Source organism: Sebastes fasciatus, chromosome 17, assembly GCF_043250625.1.
Source record: "Sebastes fasciatus isolate fSebFas1 chromosome 17, fSebFas1.pri, whole genome shotgun sequence".
Classification (NCBI taxonomy): domain Eukaryota; kingdom Metazoa; phylum Chordata; class Actinopteri; order Perciformes; family Sebastidae; genus Sebastes; species Sebastes fasciatus.
The window spans coordinates 24,757,547-24,775,135 of NC_133811.1; the positions used below are offsets into that span (position 1 = coordinate 24,757,547).

The window sequence follows — 17,589 nt, forward strand, 5'->3', positions numbered from 1 at the left end:
ATCTATCATATAGGGTTAGGGTTATCTATCATATAAGGTTAGGGTTAGGGTTATCTATCATATAGGGTTAGGGTTATGGTTATCTATCATATAGGGTTAGGGTTACCTATCATATAGGGTTAGGGTTATCTATCATATAGGGTTAGGGTTATCTATCATATAAGGTTAGGGTTATCTATCATATAGGGTTAGGGTTATCTATCATATAAGGTTAGGGTTATCTATCATATAGGGTTAGGGTTATCTATCATATAGGGTTAGGGTTATCTATCATATAGGGTTAGGGTTACCTATCATATAGGGTTAGGGTTATCTATCATATAGGGTTAGGGTTATCTATCATATAAGGTTAGGGTTATCTATCATATAGGGTTAGGGTTATCTATCATATAGGGTTAGGGTTATCTATCATATAAGGTTAGGGTTATCTATCATATAGGGTTAGGGTTATCTATCATATAGGGTTAGGGTTATCTATCATATAGGGTTAGGGTTATCTATCATATAGGGTTAGGGTTATCTATCATATAGGGTTAGGGTTATAGGAGGGAGGGAGAGAGAGAAGGGGAAAAGAGAGAGAGGGGGGAGAAAAAGGGGGAGAGAGACAGAGAAAGGGAGCGAGAGGGAGGATGATAGAGAGAGAAAGGGAGGAGTGAGAGAAAGGGGGAGAGAGGGGGAGGGGCTGAGAGCGAGAGAGAGAGGGAGAGAGACAGAGAGAAAAAAGGGGGGAGAGAGGAAGAGAGAGGGAGGGGGGGAGAGAGGAGTGAGAGAGAGTGAGGGGGGGGGGGGGTGGGCACTGACAAGTTTAACCTTCAACTGTTAAACATCACTCACTACGCCTCTTTGATTATGAACTAAATTTGGCTAATGTATAATAATTGCATTTCTTTTAAAAACCTAAAATATCAACCTCTAAAGTCCAGTACGGGTCGGGCTACAGTATCGGGGATTTAGTTTTAACGTTTACATTCCGAAATAGACGACAAGGAGAAAAAAGACATTGGCTTGAATTGAATATTTTTTAATAACACGTTTCAATATTGCAACAGCCATCAGATTTCTTCTAACAGGTAAAAATCATCAAAAAACAAACGGAAAAGAATAAACTTTTTTTTTTCAGTTTTATATTCCAAACACCAGAGTTTCTTGGCTATGGCCCTAAATTCAAACAAATAAAACCCTTACACAGTGAGCAGATATTATATTCAACACATTGTTCTTCAAACAAATTATAAAAATAGATTTCAGCATTTTCAAATACATATTTACAGTATTAAACATTTAATGGTCACAGTAACAGAGAGAGGGGGAAAGTTTCATTCATCGTGGTGACGAGGTCCAGTTTGTTGTGTTTAGCAACTGTGTGTGTTTTTGTAGTCGTGTGTGTGTGTGTGTGTGTGTGTGTCAAAGGGACCGTCGGAGTGTTTCTTCAGATATGTTAATATGTGCGTGAAAACATCTATAAGGACATATATGAGTTTAATTTGACAAAACGGTTACAGAGAGAGTACAAGGAGAAAGAAAACTATTTTTTGTACCAAATACAAACCAGTTACAATATTCCAGTCAAAAATGCTCCTTCTATTGTGAAAATGCATGATAATCAAATAATGCCCTGATAAACTTCCTCCTTCAAGTCTCCTGTGTTGAAATAGGACAGTAAAGGCGAGGGGGCAGATCACTGTACAGAGAGGATTCTGGGAGTTATCCGGGGTGGAAAAAAGTGCAACCACGTGGTGTAGTATGGCAGAGCGTGATATTAACAGCAACATAAAATAGGGATGCTCATTTTGAAACGTTTTCTTAACCGATAACCGACCCTCGTTAACTGATTATTAACCGACAAGATGTGTGCCTCGCATGCAGCGGTGTACCAGCTGCAGGAGCACAACAGATATTCCTTGACGGGAGTCCTCAGTTCACCCGTCTGGGAGCGTTAACTTAGCAGCCACGCTGCTGCGTGTCTGCCCGGCGGAACGATACTCTGTCTGCCCGGCATAACTTTAGCGAGTGTCCAACAGTGTGTGTATTTGTGCTACGTTAGCAGCTCTAGCATTGCCGGAGTCTTCGTGCTCGCCGCCGCACACGTAGTCTGTCAGCGTGGCGTAACTTTAGCGAGTTTCCAACAGTTTGTGTGTGTGTTGGCGGTGAGTGTCGGGTTGTTGGTGTTATAGCTGTGAACGTAGGTGTAGCAGTGTGTGTACAGTTTATTCGTCGGTGAATAAATGCTACGAAACTACAGCTCTTTCGCGCCGCACAAGCGAGCCAGAGACCGAAGCCGACTTCCTGTATCCTGCAACTCCGCCTCTTAAGGTGAACCAGCTTTCCTCCTTAAAGTGACGAGCCGCTCCTCTGAGCCGCTCAGCTTTCGAGTTAATATTAACATTTCTTTCAACCGTTTTAACCGATAGCGTTAATCGGTTAAAATGCTTAATGTCGGTTAACGGTTAAACGGTTAATTATGGACATCCCTAACATCAGACTAAACATAATAATCAGCTACAAAGAGAAAAACAAAAAAGTCCATGACATTCTGTAATACTGTATCCGTACTGCAACACACACACACACACACACTGTAATGTATACAGCAAATCCAATGATAATGGACCTCAACGTAACTGTACCAACTCCAGTGATCAAGAATACACAGATACTGTGTGCTGACAGTAAAAACCCTCCAGTGTTCAAAACTACTTCTTTTGTTCAGGTATAAACTCAGTCGTATAATAATTCAACAAAATACAAACAAAACTGCTTTGCTTAACTTTTTTTTTTTTTAAATACAATAAGTTAAATAAACCCTCCTGACCTCTTTTCTGTTTGTGTTACAGTCTGTAAACATAAATAAATATCTAACACAGGCCATCTTCCAGAGTTGGCCTGTGTGCTCTATAGAGAGTATTAAAACATGGTTGTGAGAGGAGGATTATGTAACCAGGATGACATCCAGCAGGCTGAAGGGTAAAATTAGATGTTTGAAATGCACAAAGTGGAGATAAAGAAACAGATAAAGACATACGACATACAACAAATTAAGGAACACCTTTTCAACCCTTTACAATTGTATCCTGCAGCTTTTTGTTTAACCATCGGTGGACCCCCAAAAAAAGCCGGTTGACGTTCCTGAAAGTACAGCACATCGTCGCCCATAATCTACCGTAGCTGTGTTCATCCCGTCAGCACACTTTATATACTGTATATAGGACTATACTGGATGCTAGCCCTGTTCGTTTAACCTCACTCTTACTGGACCCTTGACGTGGGACAGCACAGTCTTCTTAAGCTACTGCAGCCACGTTTAATCTTCAGTAATGTTCCACGCACCATCTGATATACGACGATATGATTCTGTATCCGCTTAGTGGTGAAATCAGCTGTGCCCAGTTCTGAGGGGGAGAGTAGTTTGATCCAAGGCCAGTAAAAGAGTTCCTGGCTTTGGCGACATATTGTTTTTAAGTGAATCAATGTTTTGGTAAAGGGAAATTCCACCCAAAATGTAAATGTTTCATTTGAGCACTAGTCCATAACCGGCAGTACCCTCCTCCCCGCAGCTCAGAGGTCAGCTTCAGACGGACCCCGTCTTGCTAGAGACAGTATTTCATTCGTCTTTACGCACTGATCCAGAACCAGTGAGATGGAGCTGACACAGTTATTGAAGTGCAGATAGAGGTCACAAAAAAAAAAAAAAAAAAGTCAGGCGACATCACTCCTCTGCTATCCCCCCCAATCGAATCGCGACAGGAACGGCGCTCGTCTCTGTGAGGGGGATTCACAGAAAAAAGGAAGGAAGGAATCGAGGAAGGCATGAGGACGTGTGGGAAGTAGGAGTAGACAGAGTGCTGAAAGAGCTGCTCGTTTTTTCCTTCAGTTTGGGAGAGCTCTCTCTCTCTCTCTCTCTCTCTCTCTCCCTCTCTCCTCTTCTCCATCCCATCATCCATCTGCACACACCTGTGGGGTCTCCAGCAGCAGCGTGAGAGTAGGCGTGTCGACTGTGTTTGTTAGACCTGCACACCGCGGCCGTGCATTTGGATGACCTGGGCTCTGAGGGTCTGGATGGCAGTCAGGATCAGCTTCTGGTGCTCAAGGGAAGTTATGCCAAGGCTCAGGACATCTCTGTGGACAGACAGAGATTAAGATTTACCAGATCAAGATGTACCAAGGTTAATGAAAAAAATATTAGACATTTATTGGACTTTGTCATTGGCTGGGGTAAAACAAAGATATATATATATATATATTATTATATATCTAAATTATTATTATATATATATAAATTATTATTATATATATAATATATATCTATATTATATATATATCATATATATATATATGATATATATACATGTATTTATATATATATATATATATATATATATTATATATACATGTATTTATATATATATATTTATATATATAATATATATCTATAATATATATATATTTATATATATAATATAGATATATATTATATATATAATAATAATAATAATTTATATATATATAATAATAATTTAGATATATATATATATATATATTTATTTCACTATCTATTTATGTATCACTATATATCTCTCTCCATATATATAATCATCTATTTATAGAGCTCTCTCTGTATGTATGTATTTACCTCTATAGATCTACAAATAATGATGGCCAGTTTGAGGAAAGTTTGACAGCGTGTTGTCAAACTTTGTTGTCGTCTCCCCTCCCACTGCTGTTCTCATGTATTGGGCTTACCGGGGCTCTGTGTATTACAACGGCATCATGTGTGAGACAGAGCCCTGGTGGTGTCGTAGGCCTAATTTGGCTTTAAGAAAAAAAAATTGATTAAAATCGTAAAACGGATGTGATGTGAAAATAAATCTGATATTTTATTTTAAGGCGATATCGCCCAGCCCAATCTATGAGACCGTACCATCCAGAAACAAGTGTGTTGAGGTTATCTTTTTTTAATGATCTGTTCTCTTATTATCTCACTCACTTAACCACCCTCTCTAAAACCGGAAAAGAAAAGGTCACTGCGACAGAGTTGTATAAAGCCACTTACTGTACAGTCATTCGTGCCACAGACTCCAAGTAGCAGTATCCTGCTGCAGTGAAGTTGTCCTTGTATCGGCCCATGTCCACTGCGTCCAGCCACTCGCCCACCGAGTTAAAGGCTGGGAAGGAGGGCAGAGGCCTCTCTGCTAGCGTGATGGATGAACTCAGGGTTCTAGAAAAGAGGGAAATGGAGTTGATGCGTGGTGATGAAATTAATGCATACAGCTATCCATTTGGTGATACAGGTTTGCCTCAACATCCACCTTGTCCAAACCTGACCCCCTGTATTACTCAGCCCTGAGGTACGTCACTAATTCTAGTTGTACCATGTACCTGGTAACTTCCTTTTACCTCCGCATAGACTCAAATGAAGCAAATATATCGATTCTGGCATTAAAAAAAACAATAAAAATAATTGCGATACCTAGGTGAAACAATTTTTTTTTCCACCCCTAGATTTAATGTTGTCTTGTTATGTGTTGGACGCTGTTATTTGACCCCGTCTTGGCAAGGTCTCACTTGTAAAAGAGGTTTTAATCTCAATGTGACTTCCTAGTTAAATAAAGGTTATATATTTACTAAGCCGATATATAACCAGACCGTACCTGCGTGCCAGTGTCGAGGAGCCGATGCCGTCAGGGGAGCGGATGCTCTTGCTGAGGGCTGAGTGGATCTGACTGAAGCTGGGCCTCTCCATCCTCTCCTTCTGCCAACAGTCCAGCATCAGCTGATGGAGATGTGGAGGGCAGTTAACCGGAGCCGGCAGCCTGAAACCGTCCTCGATGGCCTTGATCACCTGCAGGACATGCAGAAGAAGGATCAGGTGAGGACATTTAGAAGTAGTGATTTTCTAGTACTTATTATAGGATGAATCCCCAAAGGGCCTGTTTGTGACGGGTAGGGCAGGAAGGAGGAGGTGAGGAAGAATGTTAAAAAAAAAAAGTTTTGTCCTACTTAAAAAAGTTGAGTAAGGTATTTAAAACCTTTTTCTTTACAGTGGCATAGTTTCCAGGAATAGAAGCTTTTGGACAGTACGGGTCCTACTCGGATAAATAAAAGTGCTGGTGTTATCATTTTCTCATCACTAATTACACCACCTACAATGTCCCATTGCATTGTTACGCTTTTAGGTAATTGAACTTATTTTGAGGCAGCATGCTTTAAGGTCACCTTGAGTCGGCACCAACTGCAAAATAAACAGAATTTCACAGAGATATTGCAAACCTAAACAGTATGAGCTGAATACAAATCTGCAGTAATGTCTCGACTAAAAACTACTAGAAAAACACTAGAACCGTGCAGCGAATAGGCAGCGGGAAAGAAGAAACCCTGCAAAAAACTGAACAATGTCTGCGGATTGAAAGGTCACTTAACAGGATATTCAATGTCTGTGTCACTTCACAGGATATTTGATGGGGTATCACAATAGTTGGGCTCCTATCAGCCGAAAATTGTATTCTAACATTTTAATTTCCTATAATACAATCTGTTGTAGATCTGTGAATAAAAAAAAAATAGAAGAGAAGTTGCAGAGATGAAACAAACAGCCAGTATTTTCTTTTACCTGACTCTAAAAGATAATCTACTAAATACAATGAGTCAGAGAAAATGATTCATCTCAGCTCAGCATTTTTAATATGACCCTGTGAAACCTCACTGTCTTCAAATAGCAGAGCATGAAAGCATCCCAGCAGACTTCCTCAATGTTCCTCGCTCCTCCATCAAACTAATGCCGTCCCCATTCAAAAACCATTCACTGTAACACCTCACTAGAGATTTCCTCTTACTATATCCAGGGACACGCGATACGTCCTCCTCCTGTATCACTCTAAGAAATACAATCTCCTGAAAGGAGGAAATAGTCGCAGCATAATCACAAAAAATGACATCCATCAGCGGCATTATTTCCTAAAACACTCTTTCTTCTCTCTGCCGCTCCACTCCACCATCCTCTCAGCCCCCTTAAGCTCCTATCTCACTAAAGAGCATTCACAAAATGCTTTTCAGCATTTGACATTTTCCATTTAATCAAAGCCGGTAGGTAAAGGGCACGACGGATCACAGGTGGACAGGCCGACCAACAATTCCGTTATGATATAATGTATAAATTTAAAGTGGATTAATATCCCCGGCGCTCTACAAGCTTGACCTTTGGCCTCTCAATTGGAAAGTTTGATAATATGAACCAGGCTGAGAGGAAACTTTCTCCTGCTTTGTGAAAGGGCACCAGCGGGGGAAAAAAAAAAGGACTCTAAAAAGCAGGCTATTCTCGTGCCTGCTGAATAACTCATGCATATTCATTTCGGACATTCAAAAAAGGGAACATGCTAATAATCCGTTGCTTTTTTAACTACTGCGTAAAGTGGAGGCATTATTTTTCAGATGACAGTGATTTGAGAGGGCATTAGCATGATGAAGCTTTTGGACTTGATTAACTATAATATTTTTTAGATTATGTTTTCAGTGCCCTGTGTGTTGTCGGCTTCAATAAAAACAGTCACAAAGAATAAACTTCGCTCTTGTCTGTCTAACAGCCTTGCATCACGCTTTCAACGGCACTTTAGAAGCACGACTTCCTTCCAAAAGTAAAATAAAAACAACGGCTGAAAGGAGAGATGTGAAGGAGAATTCAGAAGAATTTAGGAAAAGACAACCGTGGTGTTCAGAGAATCCGACCTCACTTACACTATAGGCTCCGTAATTATGATGCGACGTTGGCGGAGGTTAGTGACGCGGCTCTGCCGTGGTGAAACTACAATGTTCTGAAGATGGACTACAAAACGCGCATGCTCTCCCCATATGTTCTTAAACAGGTCTTTCAGTGACCGGCTGCTTCACCCGCGGTGTGTAAAAGAGAGATACCGCAGGTCCTTCTGCTGCTGGAACACTCAACCTCAACATATAATAAAAGATTATCTTACTTAACGTGAACCGGTGAAAAATATGACTTCATTACCAAGGTTGGAATTGAAATTAAAAAAGGAATAGCCTACAGGCTACCAGTCACAAACGTTTATATGATAAATATCAAGTTAATTTTTGTGTTATGGAGAAGGTGTAGAACCATTAAATGTATACTTCTTCCTACTTCTTGTCGGACGTAATATTTATTTATGTTGATTATTTGTTTATTGGCAGTTTGCTATATGTTTACTGCTCATTTTATTAGTTATTCTTTTTTTTATTTTTTACTTATTTGTTACTTGTTCGAATTAAATAAATGAAATGAAATGATTGTCAGTGTCCACTCATATTTATCAACATGAATCACAATTAGTATATGACTGTATGAAAATAATTGTTAAATCTATGCATGATGGGCATATTGTTTGTTTTCATGAACGGCCGTATGATGTGTCGCTTTAAATGTTGTGGTTTCAAGGAATTATGGGATGTTATTCTCTCCTCTCCTTTGGTAAAGGGTGGTCCGGTCTATCCTATGCTAAAGGAGATAAGAAAGGAAGCATTGACGCACCTTTCTTTAGCATTTAGAGAATTCAAACAGCTGTCATCATGGCTGCTACTGAGATACATCCAGGTCATTTCACTCCATTACGAACCTTCCTAAGCAAAAAAGACTTTTCGACCGCAGCCTGCCTATTTCTTTGAAGGACAAAGAGGTAGGAGGCGACAGCAAAACCGAGCACCCACCCACATTGATTTGGAAATTGGAGGTTTCTAGTGACGAGCGGCGGGGTCCTATCGACTGGACAATCTCTTCAGCCCTCAAATAGCTCAGGCACTTTACATTTCCTGAAAGAGGAATTCTTCCAGAAGGATTTTTAACACTTTTAAGAGCAGGGTGGCACTCAGGGACGGGCGGAGGCCACTAGAAGGGGGTCAATGCATCCTTAAGAGAAAACAGGATTGGTCACGGAGCTGATGCAGACTTAAAGAGGGGGACTTAGGCCCTGCAAAAGCTTTCAGAGGTACTGTGGCTTCTTGGCTTTCTTTTAATAAGATCCAAGCCAGGCATGGATACAGAGTTCATTGATAGAGGGAGGTGAAAGAGAGAGGGAGACTGGTAAAGTGCAGATATTCTATAAAAAAAGGAAGGGAGGGAGGAATATAAAGGACATGACTGGGGAGATTAATGGAAAGCACCCTCCTATCTCTAAGCTCTTCTCTCACACACACTTACATCCTGGTTGCCCATATCCCAGTAGGGTCTCTCTCCATAGGACATGACCTCCCACATGACGATGCCGAAGCTCCAGACATCTGAGGCGGAGGAGAAGCGGTGGTACTGGATGGCCTCCGGAGCGGTCCACAGCACCACGCTCTTCCCTCCGTGCTGCAGGAGAAGAAGAAGAAGCGGAGAGGTAAGACGCGGAGAAAAAAAAGGGTGTGGAGAGTTCGCAGAAATAAAAGCTTTAATATTCTCTTTGAACGGCTTTTGAACATATTTTCAGGAGATCAAAAGAATCTTAAGAGGAGCGGGTTCACCTTGAGTGGAACCCAAAAATATCCAGGGAAATAAAGCACTGAAATATTTCTTTATTTAATCTGAAAGCGTAATTACATGACCTCAGCTGAACCCGACACATGTTAACTCTCGCTTGGTCCAAGGCTCATTAAAAATATCGCCCGTACGCGTGTGAACCTCCTACCAACAGGCTTTGGGCCACATTGACGGTCATTAGGAAAGTAAGATGTAAAATACAGAATCTAAAAAAAGGTTGACCTCCTGGCTGCAGCTCACACACACGTATGTTTCCACCATGGTTCTTTAGTAAATGGTAAATGGTAAATGGACTTGGACTTATATAGCGCTTTTCTAGTCTTCCGACCACTCAAAGCGCTTTACACTACATGTCAGTATTCACCCATTCACACACACATTCATACACTGATGGCAGAGGCTACTAAGGTGCCAACTTTGCCCATCAGGATTTAATCTAAATACTCATTCACACACCGATGGCTATGCCTCCGGGAGCAATTTGGGGTTAAGTGTCTTGCTCAAGGACACATCGACATGTGACCCGGAGCAGCCGGGGATCGAACCACCGACCTTCCGATTGGTGGACAACCTGCTCTACCCTCTACCCTCTGAGCCACAGCCGCCCGTTAGTAACTTTACCTTTATATACTTTACATACTGTTACACCTGTTACTGTTACACATACATACTATTCTTCTCGCTACATTCCTGTCTACACCTCTGTCTATATACACTCACCGGCCACTTTATTAGGTACAAGGTGTACCTAATAAAGTGGCCGGTGCTAGTACCGGGTGGTCTTCTGCTGTTGTAGCCCATCTGCTTCAAGGTTCGATGTGTTGTGCGTTCAGAGATGGTATTCTGCATACCTTGGTTGTAACGAGTGGTTATTTGAGTTACTGTTGCCTTTCTATCATCTCGAACCACTCTGCCCATTCTCCTCTGACCTCTGACATCAACAAGGCATTTTCGTCCACACAACTGCCGCTCACTGGATATGTTCTCTTGTTGGGACCATTCTCTGTAAACCCTAGAGATGGTTGTGCGTGAAAATCCCAGTAGATCAGCAGTTTTTGAAATACTCAGACCAGCCTGTCTGGCACCAACAACCATGCCACGTTCAAAGTCACTTAAATCCCCTTTCTTCCCCATTCTGATGCTCGGTTTGAACTTCAGCAAGTCGTCTTCACCACCTCTAGATGCCTAAATGCATTGAGTTACCGCCATGTGATTGGCTGATTAGCTATTTGTGTTAACAAGCAATTGAACAAGTGTGCCTAATAAAGTGGCCGGTGAGTGTAAGTGTGTTTATGATGCATTATAGACATCATAGAAAGTGTTTTTTTTTTCTTACCAGCGTGGTGTAGATGGCCTCTATCTTGTCCTCCTGAAGAGGTCTGAAGCCAGATACCTTGCAGCCCAGGTTGGCGTTAACCAGCACCTGAGAGTGAGAAAACAAACTTAGATTAGCATTGGTTACATTTAGAGAGGAAACAATCTAGGTGTGAGCTCTCACCACCCTGGTGGGCAAAGCTCTTATCGCACCAGGTACAATTGATTGTTTACAAGAACAAATTGCCCTGTTCTCTATTTTCCGCAACGTGACCACCGCATTTGCAGTTTTGACAGACGGGCTCTTTTAGGGAAAATACCACACGGCGAAACCCGAATGTGACAAAAAAAACGATTTCGGCGGTATTGTCTCGTCATTTTCGGCTCCGTGTACTACTCTAATAAAAACCTACAGGCTAGTGATTGCCAAAGAGGTTTGCAACCGCGGACAAATTGCATTTTGTAACCCACCTGCGGAAACTCGCAATAGCCTGCGACATACATCACCTCTATCATCTCCTCCCACCTGCTCCCTTACCTTGTGTGCGGCCAGCCGTTTGTGGATGAAGCCCATTTCGGTGAGGTACTTCATCCCTGATGCCACACCAGTCAGCATATCCATCAGCTGCATTACACTCAGCTGGCCTTCGTGTTTCTGAGGTTAAAAGAAAGGAAGGAAGGAGATGGGAAAGGGGAAGAAGAACAGGGAGGTGAATGGAAATGAAAGAAGAGAGGAGGAGAAAATAAGTTCAGCTTGTATATATATATATATTGTATATATAGGCGGCACATCTGTTACTACAGTGCAATGTTGTGCTCACTGAGCCGAATCCCTTTTATTTGGAGTATAAAAACAAACAGGCCATTAATTCATATCATTATAAACTACGCCGCAGTGGTTCACAGAGCAGAGGGGCACAATAACAGTTTACAGAAGCTTACAGCAGCAACACTATTTGTGCTGTTAATTATGGTGCGCTTTTCCTTATTACTGTAATAAGCGCAAATATTGCTGCCCTAGGACTGCACTATAATAAGAGTGAATTTAGGGTCATTAGAACAAAACGCCTACGAAACAGACGATAATGATGAGGCTTAATTTAATTATTAGACAATGAGCAAACACGTCTGCATGTGCATATAAGATAATAAATATATAAACACACAACTTACCCTAAGGAAGGAATCTAAGGCTCCGTTGGACATGCTCTCCACTATGATCATCATGGTGTTACCTGGAGGAAGACAAAGACAGGAAAGTGCGTTAAAGTGGCAGCAGGCAGAATATTTTTTGGCATCATTGGGCAAAAATTCCATAATAACCTTTCCAAATCTTTTTTATTGTTTTTTTTTGCAGACTTTTTTGCAGACATATCAAATGCAGAACATAACTGAGTGTCCGTTACATAGAAAGAGGACCCCCACCTTCCCCACCCCATGCTGGTCTTGGTCACACAAAATAAAAAATTAAATAAAAATAAATAATAAACTAAAATATTAAAGAGAATTTTTTTAAATAAAATAGATTAAGCTTAAAAAAAAAGAAATTAAATAAAATTAAGCATAACGTTAATTAAGCACAAAATAGTACATAATAACCTTTCAGCATATTGTAATTCAAGTGTTCTGAGAGAAAACTAGACTTCTGCACCTCCTCATGGCTCTGTTTTCAGGCTTTAAAAAAATCTAGCCCGTGACGGGAGACTTTGGCCAATCACAGGTCATTTCAGAGAGAGAGCGTTCCTATTGGCTGTTCATTCAATGAAGGCAGCTGTCAATCACTTGTGAACTCTGATCAAACGGTCAAACTAGGCAGCACTGATCAAATATGAATCAATATTCTGTTACTGTGATGCCTATTTCTCGTCTCAAATGTTTTCAGAAACATCTTGTAGTGCACTGTTTAGCTGTAAAATTAGAAAGTTTGCTCGTGCGGTGTTTGGTATTTCCTCAACTGATCTCAACATGGCTGCCGGGTCACAAACTTTCCCATTTTACAGCTAAACAGTACACTACAAGATGTTTCTGAAATCATTTGAGGAGAGAAATAGGCATTACAGTAACAGAATATTCGTTCATATTTGATCAGCGCTGCCTAGTTTGACCAAGTTTGTGAGTGATTGACAGCTCCTCAGAGACGGCAAGGCTCCTGCTCGGCTCCGATTGGTTGTTTTCCTCCGGTCTGTGAAATCTTACAGGAGCACCGGAGGACAAAAAGGCACATGATCTTTTTTCAGATTACCTGTCTCATGCACTGCTGTTTCATAAAAACATATTTTTTAATCATATTTACCCCAACCTGCCTACCCCAGCTTTAATACGTGAAATTGGGGGTAAAATGGAGAGAATCGAGAGAAAAAAAAGAAAGTGAGAGAGGTAATAGAGACGGAGACACGGAGAGGGAGGGAGAGAATAAAGTGAGTCCAGTCCACTTGGCAGCACGGCAGGCATTGTGCAAAGCCATTCCTCACCCAGTGAACTGTGGTGAAGCCAGGAGAACCTGTGTGCTGCCCTGGCTGTCTCAGCAAGTTTAACGACCCTCAAACACTCACAATCTGTGCACGACCCGTACACACTGACCTACACGGTCCAAGGGTGTGCACGTTCGTATACACTGCACACACACACGCATGCACAGCAGATGCATGCATGCTCACACATATACACACACTGTGCCCAGGCACAGATGGCAGGGATCCAGCAGTGCTATGAAGTGCACAGAAGAGGAAAATGAGACTGCAGCAGTTGGAGTGGAGAGGAAACAAGGAGAAAAGGAGGAGTGGATTATGGGAGATGGAGAGAGTAAAATAAACCTTCATAGATATTTAAACAACTAAAAAATACAAAGATATGATATGACACCAATCCTGGCGTTTTTTTTCCAAACACATTACAAAATAACTTGGCATTGTAATATCCACAATTCATGGTTTGCCAGTATAACTGGGCTTTCAGGAAGCTATTTGGAAAGGTTACCGACAACACGAGGGAACTGTGAGTCAGCACAGAGACGCTGCCATAAAACGGTGGCCAATCATGTAATTAATGCGAGTTGGAGAGGAAATCAGGGGGTTTAACTGTGTGTTGGTGGGTTGCTCAGAGCTGGAATGACAGATACATTTAGCAACAAATAAGGAGCTAGTTAAAAGTATTATGTAATTTGTGTTGTGTGATTACCTGCTAAATGTGTGTGTTTTAGAGGATGTCTAACAGAAATGCAGAGAGGGAGGAAAAACTGAGTGTGTGACAGACAGAGTAATAAGCGCTTTCTGCTTCCTCATACAAATACAAACTCATACACACTTGTAAGTCATAATTTGAATACATATTGAAAAGCAAATCCTTGACACTTTACTGTACTCTGCTGTTTCAGGTTGCCGGAGCAGCTGATGAAAATTGAAATAACCACTTGAGGTTGAAAAATATCACATATTGTTGTACGAAAAAGAAACAAGACGACAAACATCATCACAGCCAATCATACTTGACAAAGCTACCTGCAGTAGTAGACCCTGATCTTTATGATTGTGCACTGAAATAGCAACCACAGGGGATTGGATTAACAGCTCGGTAGATCTGAGTACGGGCGAGGTTAGCAGTTCCTATCCTGAGATATTCCACGTAGCAAATCACCGTATTGTAGGGCTGTACCAAATGTGATTTTTTTTTTAAATTTCGAAGCTTCTACTGAGTTTTTTTCAAATGAAGCTTTGAATGTCTGCTGTCGTATTGACGACAGTATGACGTCATCACCCTAAATATAAATAAAAAAAATCCTCGAACAAAATCCTCAATTTAAATGAAGTGGTTCATCAGAGGAAATTAGTTAGCGTTTTTTTATTAAATCAACTTTTTTTAATAAATTAACACATCAGTACGAGGCTCCGTCTGTGTGCAGCAAGCGGGAGAGCAAACAGGTTTTTGACTACAGTGAAGAAGTTGTTTTTGAAAGGCTTAACACCAACAAATATGGATTGAAGCAGAATATTTCATTAGATAAAAACAAGTTGTGAATTTTGGAGATGATAACATCTTCCTTTTTTCAATAAATTTTGAATTTGTACTCCTCTGGTACACTCTGGAGTTATTGGAAAGTCAGAAACAATCCTACGCAGCCACCACTGGAATCTAATTCTACAAGTAGTACAATACTATTCACTACCGAGCCTGTTTGTAACCGGTACCGACAACGTTGTCTTCACTTCACCTGTCTCTCCTCTGCACCGCCCTGTGTGCGTATGTGGAGAGGCTAAGCTCTGCACTCAGTGAAACACCAGCGCAGAGGATATTAATGATCGCAGTGCGCCACTGCAGAATGAATATCGGGGAAATACTGATTAGTGTAGCCTAATCTTTATCTGCAACTGTGCAGAAACACTGGGTTTAAACTGAATGAATAGACACAAATTCAAATGTGATTCAGAATTTGAAAGTCAAAGTTATGGATGAAGCTACGAACTATTCAGCACAGCCTTACCTTATTTTATTTACTCTACTACTTCTGTACAATTTTGAGGTGCTTGTACTTTACTTGAGTATTTCCATTTTCTGTGATTTTATACTTATTCTCCACTACATTTCAGATGCAAATATTGTTTACTCCACTACATTTATCTGACAGCTGGATCTACTGGTTACTTTATATATTAAGATTTTACATTAAAAACATGGTTTAATTTCCATAGCTGTTCTGTGAGAGCTGCAGAATGAGTACTTTTTCTTTTGATACTTTAAAAGGTCCAGTGTGTAGGATGTGGCGGTATCTAGCAGCGAAGTGAGGAGATTGCAACCAACTGAAGCCTCTCCCGTGTGCCAAGCATGTTGGAGAGCTACGGTGGCCGACGCGAAAACGCGAATGGCCCTCTCTAGAGTCAGTTGGAGGAGAGCCAGTGTATAGAGTGTGTGTGTGTACGAGAGAAAGCGGCGGCGATGGGATTGAGTAACGTTATGGACTCCGGCCCAAGCAGGTAAATGTAACAATGTTTGGTTTATCCTTTCTGAGATATTGTTGAAACATTGCGGTGCAACATGGCGGACTGCGTGAAGAGGACCCGCTCCATATGTAACGAAAACACAATGATTCTTATTTTCAGGTGATTATACACCAAAGAAAAAATACATAATATTATATTCCATTTCTGCCAATAGATCCCCTTAATTGTTACACACTGGTCCTTTAAGTGAAACTAAACAGAAAATACTTTCACTTTCTGTAAATAGGACTTTAAATGCAGCACATTTACTTGTAATGGGGTATTTTTACATTGTGGTATTGCTACTTTTAATTAAGTAAAGGATGTCAGTACTTCTTCCACCACTACATATAATCCTGGAACTGCCTGGAAGGAGGCGGAGCAAATGATCGGTAGAGGTAGAAAGAAAAGAATGAAGCTTTTTGAATTAATGTGGTCTTGAATTATGGCAAAAGGCTGCGAAGATCAGCGAGGAGGCTGTTTGCAGGTGGGCGAGGTATGGCGGAGGGGGATGGAAGAGGGCTGATTGAGAATCTGGTGGGGGGTAAGTGATGTAAAGCAGGTGATTTGTACTCTAACAGTATGTGGGTGTGTGTGTGTACTGTTTGTGTGCACGGATGTGTGATTTCATGCCAAGTGAGGAAGCAAGCAAGCAGGTGTGCGTGTGTGTGTGTGTGTGTGTCAATGATGGTGAAAGAGAAAGTGAGCATATGAGACTGCCTTTGTATGTGTGTGACGGAGCATGCACGTGAGTTGTGTGTGAATGAGTGTGTGTGTGCGTGTGTGTGTGTGTGTGTGTGTGTGTGTGTGTGTTTGCGCACGTGATGGTGGGAGAGATTGGAGTGGATCTCAGTGCCCCGCTGGGTCTCTAGCACCAATTACTGTACCCTGCACATCTGCTGCCATCCTACTGAGCACAGAGTGTGTTCGGGCACCGTGCCCACACACACACACACACAAACACCACGCTGAGCATCACTGCGGCAGTAACAAAAACTTCACAAACTCTTTAAAGCTTCTCCCTTCACCTGCCATTCCCATTAACCTCTACCTCATCTTCTCTGTCTCTCATGTGTCTTTCCTCCGTCTCCTCCCTTCACGTTTCTTTTTCTTCCCTCCCCCTCCTTCCATCCTGTTTTCGCTCTAGGACCTCAATTGCTATCTGTCAGCGGAAAATGGGCCTTGATGTAGCTCAGCTGCCGCTAGCGTACGACATCCATCCCGCCACCCTGCTCTCTACTCTTCAACCTCTTCTTCTTTTCCATCCTCCCGTCCCGCCCTCCAAGCTGCGAGCTGTTGACCCCCTCTGTGCGCGTGATATTGAAGTGGTCGGAGTATCACAGTGCTCTTCCCAATCCTCTCTTCTCCTGTCCATGCTCATCTTCCAGTTTTCTTCCCATCTCTCTCCATAGTTACCAGGGGTGGTGACCCCAGTGGCGTGACTATCGACGGTGCAACCGGTGCGGCGCGCCGGAGCCCAGAAGCTGTCAGGGGCCCAAAAATCACCTTCCTACACTTTGTCCACAGTGAATCTGTTATATGCACTTCTGTTACGTCATGTAAATAAACCACGTACGCTACCTATCAGCTGTGTGCTCGAGATCGGACTGGAGACGTAACCACTTATCTTCCTTTGTTTGTTGTTCCTTATTAAGGTTTTTGTAGTGAAATGAGGAGGTATTGTGTAGATAACTCGTGTAGATAACCTGACCTGAACTCGCCTCCATTGAAGATTTCAAGGCGAGCGACAGGAATAAATAGAAACAATGGGTATCTGACAAAAGATCAGATCAAGAC

At 41.6% G+C, this 17,589-nt stretch overlaps 1 protein-coding gene across 4 annotated transcripts in view; it reads right to left on the minus strand.

Moving 5' to 3' along the window:
* Positions 1–981: 981 nt before the first annotated feature.
* The window catches only part of epha10 (EPH receptor A10), a 187,061-nt gene continuing 170,453 nt past the window's right edge, over positions 982–17,589 (minus strand). For 3 of the 4 annotated variants that reach the window (XM_074614597.1, XM_074614596.1, XM_074614598.1), the window contains 7 exons: positions 11,993–12,054; positions 11,358–11,474; positions 10,842–10,928; positions 9,185–9,337; positions 5,649–5,839; positions 5,051–5,215; positions 982–4,116 (listed from right to left, as the gene is read on the minus strand). In XM_074614597.1, coding sequence (XP_074470698.1) covers positions 4,002–4,116; positions 5,051–5,215; positions 5,649–5,839; positions 9,185–9,337; positions 10,842–10,928; positions 11,358–11,474; positions 11,993–12,054 — 890 coding nt within the window. In that variant the 3' untranslated portion in view covers positions 982–4,001. The remainder of the gene's footprint in view (positions 4,117–5,050; positions 5,216–5,648; positions 5,840–9,184; positions 9,338–10,841; positions 10,929–11,357; positions 11,475–11,992; positions 12,055–17,589) is intronic. The other variant, XR_012590760.1, reaches the window with a different exon arrangement.